The sequence below is a fragment of the Mya arenaria genome, chromosome 9, assembly GCF_026914265.1.
Source record: "Mya arenaria isolate MELC-2E11 chromosome 9, ASM2691426v1".
In the NCBI taxonomy this organism is placed as follows: Eukaryota; Metazoa; Mollusca; class Bivalvia; order Myida; family Myidae; genus Mya; species Mya arenaria.
In genome coordinates this window covers 72,115,276-72,135,275 of record NC_069130.1, presented here as the reverse complement: position 1 = coordinate 72,135,275, position 20,000 = coordinate 72,115,276, and the positions used below count along the sequence as shown (strand labels likewise).

Here is a 20,000-nt window from a genome sequence, read left to right as displayed (position 1 = left end):
TCAACGAGTCAATGGTAACAATGATTGATTTAAATGCCACGTGACCTTATATATTTTTGCTACCATTGTATGCTGATTACTGGCATACGGAATAATACGTCAAAGAAAAAATTTCCAAGCAAAAAATGTTTGTTACATTGTTTTCTCTACTGTTGTAAACAGTATCAAAATAATATGGGGTCACCAGGCATCCCAAGTCCCAGACATCGTACATTGAATATCTGGAGTATTTGTGAAGGTTATTTGACAGACTCATTCTCAGAAGTCAATTGCTTAGTGAGGATGGAACTACACCAGTGTCCCATCTCGTCGGTCGTTGTATATGATTTTAGGGCGGGAGTTCATGTTATAACGGCTCTGACTAACAAAAAGTTGACTTGGAGTAGATCTTTAACTGTGCATAAACCCACTAAACTTTTTAACAACAATGGTAAAATCTTGAAACGGTTTTTTGCTGTTTTTATATGAAAATAGTGTTTTTGTGACTTTTGATATAATTTCACCTACATATTCAGATAGGTTAGAGTTCATATTTTCAAAAAAACAAATGGTGAACAGGTGAAATCATTCGCAAACAAATAACTATAAATTTTTGTTATTGTTGGCAAACATGTACATTCTATTACGATGCCTTCCGCAATACAGGGTGGGTGGTAAAGTATCAACATTTCATTTTTTTCTTGAATTTGAAGGAATAATAGTTTGCAATGGTAAAGAGTTCATCCTAAGCAACATGTTTTGTTCTTTCTTAAAACGAAAGCAATCACCACAAAAGTATACCTGCTAATCTGTTCGAAGGATACGAACGCATTCTTTCCATGCATTTGAAGCCTCAGAAGGTGTAGAAAATGGAGTTGCTTTATGTTATACGTTAATGAGTTTTGTTGATTAAAAGCATTGTGTATTTGTTCAAAATTTGAAGAAAAAAAACATATTCATTTTCAAGGCGTATTTGTCTAATATTTGAACCATCTAAACTTCTATTTCTTTTATAGCATAGTTAGTATTTGTAATGCATTAAGATTTTTGGTATCTAAATATAAATAAACTGAATTTTAGGTTAAATAGTTCAGCTTGCATGTGTTTTATATGCAGTTTGTATCATGTCTGCACTTTTATATTAACCACTATGATTATTTCAAATGAGTGTATAGTAAGTGCATATTAAGTGCAAACTATAACCCTGCTAACGTTTAAGATATTTCATGTTGTATTTGTTTAAACTTTGTGTGCACCTCATAACTCTGGTAGCAACTGTTTAAGATGTTGAATTTGTATTTGTTTAATATTCAATAGCATGGCATTCGAGTATTATATGTGTTGAATATTGGCGAACTATGTAAATATCACAACTAAAGCTGCTCAAAAAGTAGCTTTCCATATCTGAAACATCAGCACCTTTTTCCTTTTCCAGATCTTGAATGGACATCATTTGTTTTATTATTCGTCTCGAACATCCATCTTCTACTTATATATGTTTATTGTCTTGACAAAACTAGCTTTTTATGTGATAAGGTTCCTTCTCCTTTTCGTTTTCTTGCCATTGTCTCTAGTTTATTTCGATTGATAACCTTCTATCATCATATTCATACATTGCTCAAACAATTCTTTATTTGCGTAAGTAAAACTATCCGGAGAGAAACATTATAAGCTTTGCTTTCGTTGTTTTCCTCTTTGGCTACTTGGCTTGTAGCAAGCTCTTACATCGGTTACTTCCCTTTGCTGGAGTCACACATATCACGTGATGATGATGATGATGATGATGATGATGATGATGATGATGATGATGATGATGATGATGATGATGATGACAAAAAGCACGTGACAACATTTATTTTTTCATAAGTTTTTGTATGAAAACAATTTGTTTAGACGTATTTATGTATTTTATTGGAGTTCCATTTAATAGCGCTGTTTTTCAAAGTTTAATAGTTTTAACAAAAAATATGGTGTTTAATCAGTTTTTTATATAAAAAATTATATAAGATTTAAAATGTATTGGAAAAATATAAAATATATTCGAATTTAAAAACTGACCAATTTAACTAAATAAAAACGCATAAAAACATTGATATAAAGCTTTATGAATTCTGTCTGCTTGGACATCTTTTAAAAAATATTTTCTTTACGTCTCATTGTCAGAATTATTCAGGAATAACTATGATAATGGACCAGCTAAACCGATATTGACCAAGTTGTTTAATAAATAATCGTTGACGGACAACTATTGCCTGATCAAGCAATGAGCAGGGGAACTTATCATACAATGCCTATGGAAACTACAGTGACAAGCCCAATTTCAAACGCAGTGATCACTCTTGTCGAAAATAGCTGGATGTAAGCTATGTAATTTTTGCAAAATAGCCTTCAAACGTAGCTTTTTTCTAAATTCACGTCGACTTTTGCCACATTCAGTGATATAAAACAAAACTTACACTTTTATGTTTTGAAACAACAAAATTCAAAGTTAATGTTGATTTGCAAAATATGATACACAAGCATTCAAAACAATGAAAACAATAAGAAAATAGAAAAGGCCGTCTGACATAGCACTGTCAAAAAGTAAATTCTAAACAGGTTTGTCGAAGTGTTTGGAAAGACTACACCCCTAATCAAACTCTGGTAAATACCGGAGGTATGGCACCGTAAGCAAGGTAGACTGCGCTATGTTTCATTAAAAGTAATGAAAAAATAAAAAGTTACCTTTGTCCTTATGTAAAGCAAAATATTGCCGTCCGACGTAGCATTATGACGTCACTTATCTTGTGGTTTACAAATACTGAGTTTGTTCATGACAATAATTTGTTTGCAAGTATTTCTACTACTATGATTTTTTTGTTCAAATGTTCTTGTTTGGAACAGTTTGAAGAAAAGCAACATCAAACTCAATTAAATTAGTTGTTGTTGTTTGATGACATCACTTTCAATTCAAAACATATTATAAATGTACCAAACATGTTTAATCAGTTAATGTCAGCTAAATACAACTTTCCATGAATTATATTACGACAATGATAATATTGTTATTTGGCTTCAGGGTCAGTACTTACTATATTTCGAAGGGATCCCAAAGAGACATAATCACGTGATTTGAAACCGGAAATAGACTAGTGAAACGAACAGTGTGTTTTTTAATACCACTTAAGCTGAATAATTAACTAATAAAATCTTTCTTTTTTTCAACCGTTAATCAATTTCTGATTGAAAGTGACATGTATTTTGGATTATTATATACCTTTTTGCCTAAAAACGCATGTTGACCTGTCGGAAGCACCTGACGTTGTTATCCTCAGAATCCCGGGACACTGGTAGTGATGAATCTGAGCTACGCTAATTATTTTTCATAACTTTCATTTCAAGTGCATTTCTTATTGTTATCACATTTCATGAAAGCCAATCTGTTAAAATCTAAACAAATGCAATTGTGGTGTATATATAACATGCGGTGGAAGACACATATGATACGCCTATTCAAATAAATATTTAAATTAGTCAGTATCCATGTGCCACCATCTCTAACACTAACATGTATTGTTTTTGGACAATATTAAAGTAGTATTGTACGTTGATTATTAAGCGACATTAATATTAACAATTATGCATGTATTTTAACATAAATCAAAGTCAACCATCGCCATATGAAGGTGACCCAGATTTCACAAGACGTTCCGAAAACGAATATCCTTGACGTCAGCATCTGGGTAGTGTTGTCGGGTAATAATTATTTAAAATTGTAATTGTATTACTGTCAGTGAATTAAAGGAGTGTAAACCACATAAGGGATTAAACCTCTATTTCCACTTCTTTAAAAGTACTGATATGGGCAACAAGGTTACCACATATATCAAAATAGAAAATAAATGAAACTTTTTCTGTATTCGTGGTTAATGATGCTATATGTAATTTTGAAATTAAAATGGATAATAGCAATTTAGCTTTTAATGCCAACATTTGATAAGTCATTCTAGCATACGTTTGCACAAATTAAAAATCACTAAAGCTGATGCTCATCACTCTCCGTAGGATAGAGTCAGACATTCAGGGATATAGTTGCCATTGCAGTTTCTTGTTTAAGACTGCAAGAAATCAACCAATTTCAATTTAAAATAAATATTTGCCTCATTCATTGGCTTACTTTTACATTAGGTCTACGATTGTTTTAAAAATAAAACACACACTATTTTTCCAAAAGCTGCAGAGCTTATTATTAATCGACATTATCGTAGATATTTGATTATAGTTTCAGGACCAATAACACAAGTTTTTACAATAATATACAAGCAATTCACATCAGTTACGAGCGAAGTGGGTGAGGTAACTGATGTTGCCACATGTTGTAAAGGTCAACTTTTAGTAGCTAGTGTGCATTAAAAGTTACAGAGAGGAAATCTATCCGCATACTAGTTATTGAACGGTTAATCTTCGCCTTCTTGTAGCGAATCCGATGTATCGTTTAAAATATAGATCAAAGCAATGGACACACAATCATACAAGGCATAAGTATATCTATATAGGTTTGACAGTACTCCGCTTTTATATCCATCAGCAGCCGATTGTATAAAAGCGGATAATTCTTTGGTTTGGTCAAAGTTAGTCAAACGGTTTATTGATTGGTCAATATTTATCCGATAATTACTATAAACCAATCAAATCATTTAAATATGTAACCTAACCAAAAGATAACATGTAGACACTTTAACCAAGTTTTATACAATTGGCTGCAGTAAACTAGCCAAAAGGTCAAGAGCATAGAGTATTGTATTTTGAAAAAATCATCGGATAATTACTTTTCAAAATCATTTTTCAATGGGAATATGTTACGATTAAAATATTGTATTCTAAACTATACATTTTCATAAAAGATTAACACATTTTATTTGAGTAATTCATAAAAGCTGGGACAAAACTTGGATATATTATCATGTTAACCGGTTTAACACCATTCAATATGAAATATTTGATTCACAAATCGTCCAAACGGTAACTCGAACACAGTTTCAACAAATTTATATTAACCTTTAAATGGTTATGGAATCTTCGTATTTTGCCTTGTGGCGTTGTAATCCTCGTGTGGAAATTGTCAGTTGTGACTTGTAATTATTAACATACATCTAGTTGTTGTTTAATCCAGCTAAATTCCTATAGTTTCATTGCATGATTTGTTCAACCGTGATTAATGAAATGCTTTAATTTTTTTCCTCATGCATTGTGTTTCGAAACTTATCATTGCCGGTCATTGTCCGCTAAAAGTCAAAGTGCAACCACCAGCGATAAAATGATATTGTGTGGTTATTGTATTGTGTGGTTACATATACTTTTGTGACTCCTTTAAAACAATTGCGACTTTTGGACGATTATTTTTAATGAAACACTGCGGAGTTGAATCTTCGTATGATAGAACTAGTTGATGACACATTCCTGGCTACCACCATTTATGAATTTGATGCCTCTGATTCTTGCATTGCCGTACATAAACGCGCACTTGTATTGACAATTATTGTCGGTATCATTTGATTTCTGGCTTCGGTAAGTTGTTCCGTTGGTTTTCTAACAACAAATATTATATAAGTTGTGTCAATATTGTAGTTTTTTAGTTTTCGCGTTCTTTATTCTTGGATGAGGACCTGTGGTAAACATGTAGAGAAGACGACGAGTACTAGAAGTTGTGGTAAGACCGAAAGTAGTTTTATTTCCTGCTTTTCATTGGTTTATTGAAATATAACTGTAGAATATATCTCGATAATCTCACCGTTTGAAACAGTGAGCTAATCGAAAAAATAAATTCAGTAGTTTCTCAGAGTTTACCCTTTTCATTTTTAAAATAGTTACATAAACTCTTCAATGCCGAAATACAATGCAATTGTAAAATTATGGAATGAAAAGAACACTTGTTTGTATCAGTTTAAGAATGCAACACGTATAACAAAAGTATTTCGCTCATGGCATAGCCATCCGTGGCATATTACTTTTGGTGCTTAATCGGTGAAATATATTGCAAAACTTAAACTGAAACAACTAGTATTCTCTATGCAATTGCTACATTTTTTTGAAATCGGTTTTAGAACTCGTCTAAGGACCTTTATGACTAATACAGTCAACAATCGAAGAGACAGACGAGCTAAATGACGAGCCTGCTATATTTTGAATTAGCATCGATCTGTATGGCAATCATGGTCAAAAGTCGGGCATTGCTATTTTACGTGTTGTTGTTTTATTTTAATGTCGGGTTGAATATCGATTCCTGACGTGTGTGTTTTTTTCAATTGCAAACCCTACCTCCTGCGTTGATTAAATTAACGATATGAATATTCCATTCATTCATCATGTGCAATCTTCGTGGATACATTATGGCTCCCATCCAATATTTCAGCTCTTATTGGTTACTTCTGTGCAGCAGAGAACAAGTATGGAACGATATCTTTGGTCGGGCCAGTTTTTGTGAACAGGGAGGTAACTCTGGAAGTAACACCGTTCTACCCTTGGAGATGTGAGGTAGAATGGAAATACATAATGGAAGGTGGCACACGATTTCAAACAATGAATGGACCAAATGTTACAAGATATTCGGAGAATGGGTCATTCTTTTTGGATTGGAACGCTTTGAATGAATACAACGGATCTGAATTCTACGCCGGATGTTCAACAAACAAAACAATAAGAACACGCTTAATACATTTAAATATGACGGGTAAATAACGACTTAAATTTCAAGATATTAACCAATATTATGCTCCACACTTATTATCAAAGTAAAATTTAAAGGGTTTAGTACATTTTTGTTTACTCATTGTTTTTTAATTGGGTTTTATTCGAAGCCTCTTAGAATTAAGGTGTTAAGGTGTATATTGCGTATTGTTTTTGCTATCAACAACAAATATCGTTATTACACTCAGGTCATACCAACGTGACAACATGAGGACAAATAAGTTTATTCAGCAGTGTCAATAAAAGCTTAATTATACTAATACGAATAATGATGGCTTTGTCCAGAGTGGCAGAAATAAAATGGTTTTGTATTTTTTTCATGGTCGTACATGTATCGAATATATATCTTATCATGGAAAAGAGAGAGACAGTTATTTTAAATATCTTTACAAAATATGAGGAATAAAGGGATATCCAATATAGTGCCAGATTTCAAAGGCTGTGCCTTGGACAAACATATCGTATAAATAAATTACAAACGCTATTGGGAACTCAGTATAAATAATTCAATTTAACAAAAACCTAGATAAATTAACATCAGGTTGACAAATGTTTTGTTATAATAATACATTATTTACGTTATAATATACAGATATTCCTCGCCAATGTGGGGCTCTCGTTCTTCTTAGCCCGGTTGTTCGCGGCGCCGACGACAAACTGGGATATTTTCCATCTGACGCTGCTATATCGCCATATACATTACATAGACGATTATGGAAGAAAAACATCGAAAAAATACAGTTTCACAAAGGCCGTCTTTATGTAGAGGAATTGGTATCTGAATATTTGTACATATTAACAATATTCCGCTTTAATGAAAGAGACGAAGTAGCATATAGTTTAGAGTGCAATACAGTGGATAGCACGGAACCTGTGCAGCTTTATATTTCAGGTACCTTAATTGTAATTCATCAAGAATTTCGGCAATTAGTTTATTATGTATGATTGAAATTAAAACATGAGTAATATAAATGTAACAATAATAATTACATAAGCAGTAATGTAAAGTACATTTTCATCAGCACTTGAAAATGTTTTGTTATATGCAAAATGATTTTATTGAGTTGTGTTATTTTTCAGAGCGACCGAGTTATCCAGTCCTCGGTCCACAGTACTCCGACTTTAAAACAACAGAATGCATTTATGTGTATGCAAGCTCCGATGTATATTGCAAAACTAACTATGGATCAAAACCCGTTAAAGTATTACTCATACTGGGACATGATTCATTTGTTCTTGCTGAAAGCGAACGGAACAGAGGGTTGTACCGAATCAATAACGTCCATCAACAAATAGCGGGACTGTCAAGACGGAATGTGACATGTCAGGTTTCTAACGCAGCCCTTGAAACACCTTACGAAGTGCATGGCATTCTATGTTACGTAGGTATGCAAGTAGGATATGCATACTTAAAAGCTTTGATTCGTTGATTTGTAGAGGTTAAAATTGTTGGATCGTATATTCTATCGAATGCTGTTAATTCATTGTGTTTTATTTCCAGAGAAAGGAAGCCTGCCTGTTCTCACAGTTCCCGCATTCCTTCATGGAGAAAGTTTTACATCAATTTGTGAAGTGCGCAATGCTATTCCAGCTCCGGTTATAGAATTTCACATTGACAACGTCTTGCTAGCAGATGTTCAACAAATTGATTTATTTCATATATCTTCTCATACGTTTACCAGCACAGCAACGATTGCAAACGCTAACAAAACATGGAATGGAAAGCAAATGTGCTGCACCCAGGAAAAGCACGTACAATATTGATTTTACAGATGTGTCAGTATGCAAAAAACATCACTATGAAAGGTAAGTTAAATCTATGTTTGATCGGTTTCGAGGTTGAATAAAGTAGTTAAATGTTAGAAACGTATGGCATTCTGTCGATCTTATTTTAGTTGAACATTCATTTCATGCAACTGAATAATGAGTACAATTAAATAATCAAATATACCAAAACGGTTCAATTGGACATAATAGTTATGTAAAATGCACCTACATTCGAATTGGTTAACATTGTGGTGCTATAAAATGCACCTTGAGAGAGCAAGTTCTTTGAAAAAAATGGTAAAATCCACACAGTAGACGACTGTGGTTTATTTTTGTGATTTATACTCTCCAAATAGGAGAAAATTTCCAACCAAATGTCTCTTAACAATGTCAATATATTGAGATGTTTTACGGAGTCAATGCAATCCGCAGATAACATGAAGACACGTGAATTAAATGAGATCACTACTTTCAATGTGCTTATTAAGAATGTCTTAAGCAAACTGCAAAACTACATGGTGCAAATCTGTATGAAGCTCAACCTAATCTGATTGTTGTTGGCTTTTTTAATTTATAATCAAAGTACGTCAGTTGGCATTATATTAAATATAAGAAATGTAATAAATGCATTAAATGATGGAAGAAAGAATATAATAATAATACCCTTATAACCAAACAAAAGTACATGTACAGCGAATGAAGAGAAAATCGTTAAATTAATATTGCAAAACCAATGTCACCAAATCGATTATACAACGAAAGCCACATGTAAAGCAACCAAGAAATCTAATCGGAACGTTTCTGCCATTTTCCTTCTAAAACAACCTCGGATGTATGCTGGTATATAATAATAATGATAAAAAATAATAAAACATACGTCTTTGCACACATATACTCCAAGTTAATATGCATCTATAATCCTTGGAAATATCAGCAATACAATCAGAGGAATCAACTAATTCTATAATGCTATATTTGAATATTGCTCATCTCACCATACAAAAGAAGTAAAATATTTTATTGTTGACATTCACTTGTATGCAATGGCGTTGAGATGAATGCCGTCTAGTCCTTAGCAAATTACAAATGTTTTATTTTGTTTTAAGTTCCAAGAAGACATGATTAATAAAATTATTTATATATTTGATACAGAGTCTGAAACGAATCTATGCCGAAGAAGAACTGTCGTAAGAGAGCAACATTTGCATGTGCATGATGTGGTTCAACCTAATTTGGATGCAACTGCCCTTCACAACATAGTAAGATTTCTGTTATGTATAACAATCTAATGTAATGAAGTATAATAAGTATATTGGTACACCTTAGAATTCCCGATTTAAGTATATCATTGTGACATAATGTTAATAAAAAGCGTTGGAACCCGTGAACTTGCAATTGATTATTGTTGAAATACATCGTCTCACCGTCTACATAAATGACCCTTTCGGTTGGTTAAGAGCATTCACGTGATCAGAACGAGGTATAATTGTTACACCGATCGTAGCTGAAATTGTCAGTGGCTTTTAACCATGCATTTTGTGGCAAGTGTTTATATTCATTTTATTGAAAACAGTTTATTAACATTTGTAGAGTGATGTGTATGCCAGTGCAATCGATAATACACATGTACCATCACTTTTGAATATGGAAGAAACCGAAGACCGTTTATACGAAAATGTTAGCCACTACGAAAATGTGGAAACCTTATCCGACCACCGAGACTGTCGAACAAACGCACCCGATTGCAAATTATATTTACAATTTCTATGCTATTTGAGTATCCGATCTTAATATTTACTATGTAGTCAGATTCTAGTATTTTGGAATTCTCATAATCATTATGGTTTTGCTGACAATTTCAGCGTCGTTTTTTGTTAGAATGTGTGTGTATCATATTGTTCTTAACTGTGTATTGTCGTATGTAGCTTTACTAGTTTTGCAGTGGTACATGTGTAGATGTAAATCACAACGCTACTTGTAATTTATGTTTAATAAATTCAGTCTAAATCAAATATCGGTTTTATTTATTCAGTCGTTAGCTGGACGCTGTGCGATGTACGTATGCTAATATACTCATGTGCCTTAAATGGTGTTATTCCTTTAATGGTTCCTCTAATGGTGAATAAGATATTACTTTGATCACATTCTCGCGCTATCGTTTATGTTATTCCAAACTTGTTCTTGTAGGCTTGCTGATATACACATTAGTCACTTCATCATGCTCTCTTACCTGTCATTCCAAACTTGTTCTTGTAGGCTTGCTGATATACACATTAGTCACTTCCTCATGCTCTCTTACCTGTAGGCTTGCTGATATTTACATTAACCATTCCTCGTGCTATCTTGCCTGTTTTTCCAAACTTAGTACAATTGTGTTATTATCTGATTATATATTCTGCCTCTTTTCGTGCATATTATTACATACATATGAGAGCAGAGTTTTAAACCTTTAAATCTTAGACGATTTGTGTTAGATGGGTGTTTAGGTATTTTTGTTTTGTATCTGGAAAGAATCAGCATGGTTAGTTCGTTTGTATTCATTATCACTTAAGGCAAGTGTAGGTATCTTGTCGTTGAATACTTAACCCTTAAAGTTAATAATACAGTCGAAACTCGATATATCGATCTCTGATATCTCAATATAACTTTTTTGAATGTGTAGAGTTTGTAGAGACATGTTTTGTATTTCGGTTATATCTAATGTTCGTAATCTCGAAGTATTTTCAGAGGGTTACAACAAATTCAACACCGAGTTTTTGACTGTGAGTGTGTTTTTTCTTTATTGTATTCAAGTTGATGCGGACTTATAACAAGCCTGTGTTGAATTGTGCAATGTCGGGACAATGTGATTTTGCGATCTAGTAAACCGGTTTACCCCCCCATTCCCAAGGTTAATCAGGTTTTTCGCTGTTTTTTATTTGCGATATTCAAAACATGTGAAACTATGATATATGTGTTTGTTGTCTTTTTTTGTATACATATCGTTCAGAAAGGTTTCACCAACTTGTCTTTTAAGAACAGATGTGCACAAATTAAAATTTACTTACGCGTATGCACTTTGTCGTTAGTCATGTTTTGATATACAGTGTGTGTATACTAAGTGATAAATTGCGTCATAAATGCTCCGTCCAAAGGCAACATTTTACTTTGAATGAAGACTTTAAACAAAGATCTTCGGTCTTTCACCGGAGTTTAATTGAGATTTTAGTTTCCTAAAACACTTCAACAAACCTTTTCACAAAACCACCGCCTGACGTTGCACTGTCAAAACATAATTTTGGAAATAGGTTTGAGAAATCTAATTACCTTATTATACTCAGGTAGTAAAACGAAAACGAGGCTCTTTAAGAGGCGTAGACTGCCCTTTGTTTCATTTAAAATGATGAAAAAATAAAAGTTATCTTTGTTTTAAGTCTTCATTCGAAGCAAAATGTTAATTTTCGATGTAGCATTTATGACGTAATATATCACGTGGTATACACACACTGATAAAGTTGCCAATGCGAACCGAAGATTGAACGAGGTTAACATCGTCTAGCCTACAACTACAAACAGTCAAATTAAACATGTTTTCATAGAGCAGAAATATAATTATATAGATGAATAATTCTTAAAACAAGTACTAGGAAAATCTCACATCGATGCCATTTCACTAGCCGTCCGACAGCTTGTCATGCATGCGCATTATGTCAGCAGCAGTCGTTCCTAGTGACAAGGTTATAGACCCAATGACCCACACGCACTTAGTGAGCAAAACAAGTTTGCACTGTTTACTATATTCACTTACATTTTAGTAATATTTCATAAAGGCAGTTTATTGATTTGCCCGAATATGGAGAAACGTGTTTAGTAGTTATAACGGAAAACCTTAAAGTCTTGTGATTCGACTGTAATTGGTGTGTTTAATGAAAACGGAATTACTCTTAAACCAGTGTTACAGGGAAGGAGCTCTTTTCATTCAATGATAGGAACGTACGTTACGTGCACTTGCTGTAACGATGCCATGCGGCTTATGACAACGGCAATAAATGGGTACTTTTAGTGTTTACACTATTTCCCGATTAAATCAATACTGAAGTTTGTATACTTTATAATTTATGTAATTTGTGCTTTCGAAAAACCTCACTTCAAGAACGTATACACGTAAACGGTATACGGTGATGTTTAATAACTGTTACATGTAAGCGGCAATATTTGACATGGTTAAAGGAAAGTGTTTTTCTATCGGCATTTTGAAAACGTTCAAAAGCAGACAATCAAATGCGTTTTTAAGGACGCAATTTGTACACGCTTAATTTGCAACTAAAACTTGAGCCTTTACTTTTTATTGGTCAACGTTTACTCAAAATGCATTGTCAACATTAATTTTCAAAACTAGATTAAGGGCATGAGTGGGTAGAAATTTTTAACGGAGGTACCCTTTAGTCAATTACCTCGTCAATAACCCGCGGATACTCGAATATTTTAAACATGACGTAACCTTGTAAATATACGCCTTCTTCCCTATTTTTCTTAAATAAATTTCAATTGAAATATGAAATGCCGTCTCTTTTCTTTTAAGCTTAGTCACAAAGATGGCGAAAGTCATATATGAAATAGTGCATGAAGAGGAACTACCCCTTTGTATTCACTTAAACAATCAGTAGGCGATAAGGCTCACGAAAAACACCTTATAAAACAATATTGCTCATGAGATGGCATTGTTGTAATGGTCGGTAGCCAGGTGTTTAAATTTTCCTCGACTACATGACAAAATATACTCGTTCCGCGGGTACACGGATACCCATATATGCGGTAACATTCTCAGACAAATGAGAAACAGCACAACTAAGAATGATTGGATGTTATAACGTTCTTGAATAGACTTGATAAGATTTACCTTTTACGATTGTTGGGATAGGAGTAAGGTTTGTGCACGTAAACTGGTTTAAACCCAAAGTAAATTAACATTTAACTGACCGTTCTAAGGCGGTACCTAACAATCCTTGATAAACATACCTAGATTTTATCTATAATTTATATGCACTGTGCTGTTTGTGGAGTTTTTGATGTTGTTCCATTGTTCTTGTTTACGATTTTTTTGCTTTTGTGTTCTCTTTGGCGTTTACCCAGTGCCATTAAACGGGGTTTATGTGTAAAGGTTTGGTTACTGAGCTTGTTTCAGTAGTTTTTCACAGAGAGTATTGAGATTCCATAAAATATTTTAGAAGTACTAAACGTACTTTAAAGGGACACATACAAAGCATAATAACAGTTTTTAAATAACTGTTTGTAATTTTATATGCAATGACAATTTTTGTTATATTTAATAACACTTTGTATACCTAACAGCGTACATTTCGCACAGGGGAGTATCACGTGATCGCTAAAGTACATCAGCCGTACAATATGGCGTTTTATTAGCCCACTTCAACCCATAAATTCGGGATTCTCCGGTGGTTAATGTTAAGGTAGGATCTTTAGAATAGGCGCAGAGTATCCGCACTGTAACACAATTTACTCGCATGATTTTCGTTACTCGGAGGTTTGATTAGTTAAAGCCTGAAATTAGATACAGATTTTACTTCTGTTCGTACATTGTCCAAATAAGACTCCCGGAAGTTTCAGTTTAAACAGCAGGAACATGAAACAACTGTCTTCAATATATTGAATACATTTGCAAATATATCCCTAGTTTTAAGTTTTAAGTACAAGTTCGTTTTATCGAACGTTATGGACAAATCTCAAGGCGAGAACAATATCCGAACAAAATATTTATTAGTACAATTATTGTCGCTATTGAATAGCACGATGAAGTAACAAATGTGAATATCAGTAAGCCTATAAGTACCAGTTTGGAATGACTGGCACGAGGAAGTCACCAAATGTGTATATCAGCAAGACTATAAGTACCAGTTTGGAATGACTTGTAAGATATCACGAGGAACGTATATCAGCAAGCCTACAAGTGCCAGTTTTAAATGACATATAAGAAAGCACGAGGATGTGATAAATGTGAATATCAACAAGCATACAAGCACAAGTTCGGAATGGCATGTCAGATTTGATTTTATTTAAGACAGCCTTGTATGCAATAATGTTATATATGCAACGACATACCACAAAGGTGGCTTTTAATGCTGATATTTAGAAAGGCATGCCTTATACATTATAAAAACATATGTAAATGTCATTGTATCTACATGTTTCTGCGATGCTATTTTGAGGATGTGTGTTGCCTAGTGGTTAAGGTGTCCATCTACGAAGATATTATTATTGATGAAAAGATCTATAAATGTGTTAAAAAAATTACATCAGCTTTGTTTAATTTAACATTTAAGGAACAACACCATTTAAACTACATGAGATTAAAAGCATATGTACATCGCACAGCGTCGAACTAACGACTGAATATATGAAACCGCTATTTGAGAGGCTTAATCAGTAATAACTCAACAGAATTTAGAACAAAAATTAAGACATAAATTACAAGTCTCGTTTCGTTACGTGTATATCTGGATAGCTACATAAAACAACAAACAATTAAGAACAATATAGATATACACGTTCTAACAATGATAGCACTTAAACTGTAAGCGAAACAATTATTACGAAAATTCCCAAATACAAAAATCTGACTATATGATAAAACTTTAGATAGAATACTCAAAAAGCTTTATATAGCGTGGATATAGTTTGCATCGGGTGCGTTTGTCCGACAGTTTCTGTGGTCGTATGTTGTGTCCACATAGTCGTAGTGGCTAACATTTTCTTCCATATCCACACGTGATGGTACATGTTCGTTCTCGATAGCACCTGCAGACACGCCTCTCTACAAATGTGAATACAACTGTATTTAATAAACAGAATATAAACACTTCTTTGAAATTCCTAATCCTTGTTCAAAAATTTAAAACAATAAGGCTTTCGGGTACACAATTACACACGTGTTGCAAGAAACCTCTTTATCTCGAATATTTTTAAGCCATTGAATGTTTCAGCTACGATCAAGTGTTACGAGTATACCTCACTCAGATCACATAAATGCTCTTAAACAATCGGAAAGCATCATATAAGGTTATTTGTCAGATGTATTTAAATATGGGTTCAACCGTTTTTAAAAACGTTATCATACAATGATAAACTTAAATTGTGACAGAGGTGCAAAAATTTATAGTTCGTAGCCTAAAAGACATTACATTTAATTGTTATAAATCAAAGAAATCTTACTAGATTGTGGAGGGTAGTTGTCTCCACATCAGACTGAACAACATCATACACTTGTAAACTTTGCTCCCTAACTGCTGTTCTACTTGGGCGTAATGGCGTTTCATACACTGTTTCAAAGACATAAATGAATATATGTTCGTATTTGCAAAGGAAACGACACTATTATGTCACTCATCTTTATGTCATTGCACTCAAGAGAACGTCAACGATTCATGTATTTTATTCCTTTTGTGGACATGGTGAGGTTAACAATATTCAACCATGGCATTATAAATTGAGTTGATCTCTCTGATTGCACTGCTAATATTTCCAAGAATTATTGATATACATTAACTTAGGAGTGAGTATATGTGTGCAGTGTAAAAAGAACTTTCTTTTTATGTGTTATTAAAGAAAAAGCAATATTTTTCTTGGCAGTAGGAATATCTCGGCCATTTTCCATCGAACACAACCTCGAATGTATTTAGCAGTAAAACCTTAGGATTTTACTTACTATGAGGAATATTATTATTATTATTATTATTATTATTATTATTATTATTATTTTTTTTATTATTATTATTAGTAGTAGTAGTAGTAGTAGTAGTAGTAGTAGTAGTAGTACCAGCGTACATCCGAGACTGTTTTCGATGGAAAATGGCCAAAGTGTTTCGATGGGATTTCTAGAGCTCGTTTGATTAACATGTTTTTGTAGCTTCCATTATATTCTCGATTTGGTGACTTTGGTTTTGCAATATCGATTAATAAAGTTTCTCTTCCCTTCGATCTAGTGTCCTGCTAATTTACATTACAAATAATGCCAAACTGATTGTATTTTCTCCAATTTCAATCATGATGTTTGGTATGAAGGGACAAGTTGTGCTGATTTGAGAAGAGTAGAAACACACGATTCATATATTATCTAGATAGAGTAACATACCCAAAAGAATTTTTTTCTGAAAAGTGGACATTTGAATGAGAATGACTAGCCTTCTGTAACAGGTAGATAAACATGAGTCTACCTTAGTTAAACAATGTCAACTGGAAGCAGACGATCACAAATAGCACACCTTTAGTTTCCATTTACTGAATTAGATGGTCAATAATACATTTTATTGTGATTAATGGCCGCAAAATAATTTTAGTGATTTGAATATCTAATTATTTTCAATCTGAACAATTACCATGAGGTTTGCATCTACAAAAGAGAAGCCCGGTAAACGTCGTTACAAGTAAACCTAGAAGTAATCCACCTACGGCGTAAAGGGCCGAATGACACTGTTGTGTTACAACTAATGCAGGGTTTGTTGTCAATGATTCTGCAATTAGATAACATTTGTTGTACAGGTACTCTAGTTTGGTTATTACGGTTTCATCATGATATTGTTTCGTCCATCTATCAATGTATTAATTGATTTTTTTATATTCAATATTATAGTAACTAACGAACCTTGAAAAGTGTTTAAATCAATTAAAGATCGAGATTCATTCAGAGTTGCATATGTAGTTTTGCAGTGTGCTTAAGTCAGGCTTAATTTATACGCACAAGTATGTTGGCGAAAATGTATGAATGTCATTTTCGAGGGATTGGCTACCTGCATTATTATGTTTTAAATAAAATCGTTAAATCTTACAAATATATCAAAGGTATTTCATCCGCTAAACATGTAACCAATTTTTCAGTTGCTAATTACGAACCATCTGTTTTTGCGCTAATAACAGTCAAAAAATATCTCAGAAGCACATTTGATTTCCAAGCGTTGCAAGTGTAAATATTTTCGCCATCTCTCGCATATTGAAGTGTTAACAGGCATTCATCCGTTTTGTTACAAGTCTTCATCACAGTGCTATTTTCATCTTTCCATCAAAGCGTCCATTGTCCTTTAGCATCGTAGTCTTCAACATGACATATGACGGTCACTGTAATAGTGGGATTTATACCAACAGGTGATGTCGTGTTCACATTCAGAGTCGGGTCACCTGAAATGTAGAGTAGAAATTGTTGAGAAAGTTGCTGAGTTAAACGAAAACACAGTTAAGAGAAAATATCACTTATTATACATTTTCAGATTGCTTTTATCGTATTCCTGTAACAAGTGGAAAACCACCTTGAATGAAAGATATTTTAATATATAAGTACATTCGAAATACGGATCCCTTCGGAAGAAGAAAGGACATAAAAATAGCAGTCTCATTTGATTGAGAGTGTGAACGAAAGACGACAAATAAATAAAACTGAGTGCGTACCTTGAACAGATACTGTATAATTTGTATTTAAATCAGATTTGAAGTGATCGCATCTTGTTGCACATGTAATTGTCCCAGCCATGTCTTTAGTAACACTGAAACGCACGTTGGAAACAGAACTGTACCTCCCACTGTCACCATTTGTCCAGTTGCTTCGTCGAACGTATTGCAAGTTATCGGTTCCACTTGACCATTCAATTGTGCAAGGCGGATTTGATTCATTCGTTTCACAAGAAATGTCTAATAAATAAACATGAACATTGTTATTATATTCATGTATTTTGTCAACGGACATCGAAAGGTCTGACGGCGGATCTAAAAACAGAACAGGATAAACTCTTAGATAAATGTTACTGTTTTCAATTCAGAGAATACAAATATATCATGTGAATATAATTTTAATGATACACACTGAGAGAAAGATGCATTAAGTATGAATCTTACAATAATACAAACATTTACCAAGGGGGTTTAATTTGTTATGCATAAACTCGTTTAGCATTACTATACATTACCATTAAGCGTGTTTTACACAATCTTTACGCTCTTAAACTTACATTTCATATCAATGTGTTTGCAGACTGTCTTATCGTTTAAACCAATATCATATATAATTTTGCTGGTGCAGCACATTTCCTTTCCATTCCACGTTTTGTTAGCCTTTGTCACCTTTGCTAAACTTGTAAACGTATGAGATGATCCATTAAATGAATCGGTTTGTAGAACATCAGCTAGTAATACACTGTCAATGTGAACATTTATTTCCGAAGCGGGGATAGCATTGCGCACTTCACATATTGTTGTCGAATTTTCGCCATCAAGGAATTCAGGAACTATAAGCACGGGCAGGTTACCTTCCTCTGGAATTGAAACACAATAATTTAACAGCCAATAATACTTTGGCAACGTGTATTTCACATATTGTTTTACTGCGTTCTTCATCAATGAATTCAGGACTATTAGCACGGGCAAGTAACCTTTTCCTGGAAATGAAACACAATAATTTAACAGCATTCAATATTATACAAGATCTAATAATTTTAACCTCCACAAAATAACACATCATAGCTTGTCATTATGTGTCTCCTATTTGCTTACCCACGTTACATAGAATACCGTGCACTTTATAGGGTGTTTTAAGGGCTGCATTAGAAACCTGACATGTCACATTCCGTCTTAACAGTCCATTCATTTGTTGATGAATGTTATGGATTCGGTACAATCCTTTCTTCCGTTCGCCTTCGGCAAGAACAAATGAATCATTGCCCAGTAAAAGAACTACTTGTACGGGTTCTGTTCCATTGTTAGTTTTGCAATAAATATCGGAGCCTGCATAAACATAAATACATTCTGTTGTGTTAAAGTCTGTAGAGTTTGGACCATGGATAACTGGATAGCTCGGTCGCTCTGAAAAAAAAACAACAACAAACAATTTAAATCAATTGGAATACCATATAATCTTTTAAAAAAATGCAAATCTAAACTGTTTATCACATTACTGTCCATTCATTAATTATCTGTAATCATCAATTATCCTACTTACACTTATATAGCCCATTTTTATTTAAAGCTGATGTATCCCCAAAAAAGAAAAACAATATTTAAAGGTCAGAATATACGATGAAATAACAGCAAGGTACCTGGAGTATAAAGGTGCACAGAATTCGTGTGTAGCTATCTGATTTGCAATTAATAGTATACGTTCCTTCATTTTTTTCTCCAAAGCTAAATATAGTCAATATGTATAAATATTCAGAAACGTTTTTCTCTGCATAAGACCCTGTTCGTAGCTCTATTTTCTTAAAGCCGTTCTTCCATCTTCGTCCCGTGTATGTTTGGTGCTCTAGAGAATAGTCGGACGGAAAATATCCAAGTTTGATGACGGCGCCGCGAACAACCGGACTTAGAATCACCAGAGCTCCACATGTTCCAACAATATCTGTTAATTATAACTTTTTATATTTACGTAAATGTCAGGAAAAAGTGATCTTTTTAATTGTGATTGCCCAGGGCCAATAACCACAAACAACTCTGTAAAGTGGAAATTAAAAACTTTTGAATTGTCAGATTTTAACAAAGAATGAACAGATTTT

At 33.4% G+C, this 20,000-nt stretch overlaps 1 protein-coding gene and 1 long non-coding RNA gene across 2 annotated transcripts in view; both read right to left on the bottom strand.

Moving 5' to 3' along the window:
• Nucleotides 1-14,269: 14,269 nt before the first annotated feature.
• On the bottom strand, nucleotides 14,270-18,757 carry LOC128203419 (uncharacterized). The gene is made up of 5 exons (XR_008255944.1): nucleotides 18,465-18,757; nucleotides 17,908-18,222; nucleotides 16,845-17,640; nucleotides 15,682-15,788; nucleotides 14,270-15,283 (listed from the first exon to the last, which is right to left on the bottom strand). It is a non-coding gene; the product is annotated as an uncharacterized LOC128203419 (long non-coding RNA).
• Nucleotides 18,758-19,145: 388 nt separating this feature from the next.
• Nucleotides 19,146-20,000, bottom strand: part of LOC128245686 (uncharacterized) — a 10,729-nt gene continuing 9,874 nt past the window's right edge. Inside the window, exons 3-4 of the mRNA XM_052963911.1 lie at nucleotides 19,548-19,846; nucleotides 19,146-19,314 (exon numbers count right to left, since the gene is read on the bottom strand). Of these exons, the coding sequence (XP_052819871.1) occupies nucleotides 19,186-19,314; nucleotides 19,548-19,846 (428 nt within the window). The 3' untranslated portion in view covers nucleotides 19,146-19,185. The remainder of the gene's footprint in view (nucleotides 19,315-19,547; nucleotides 19,847-20,000) is intronic.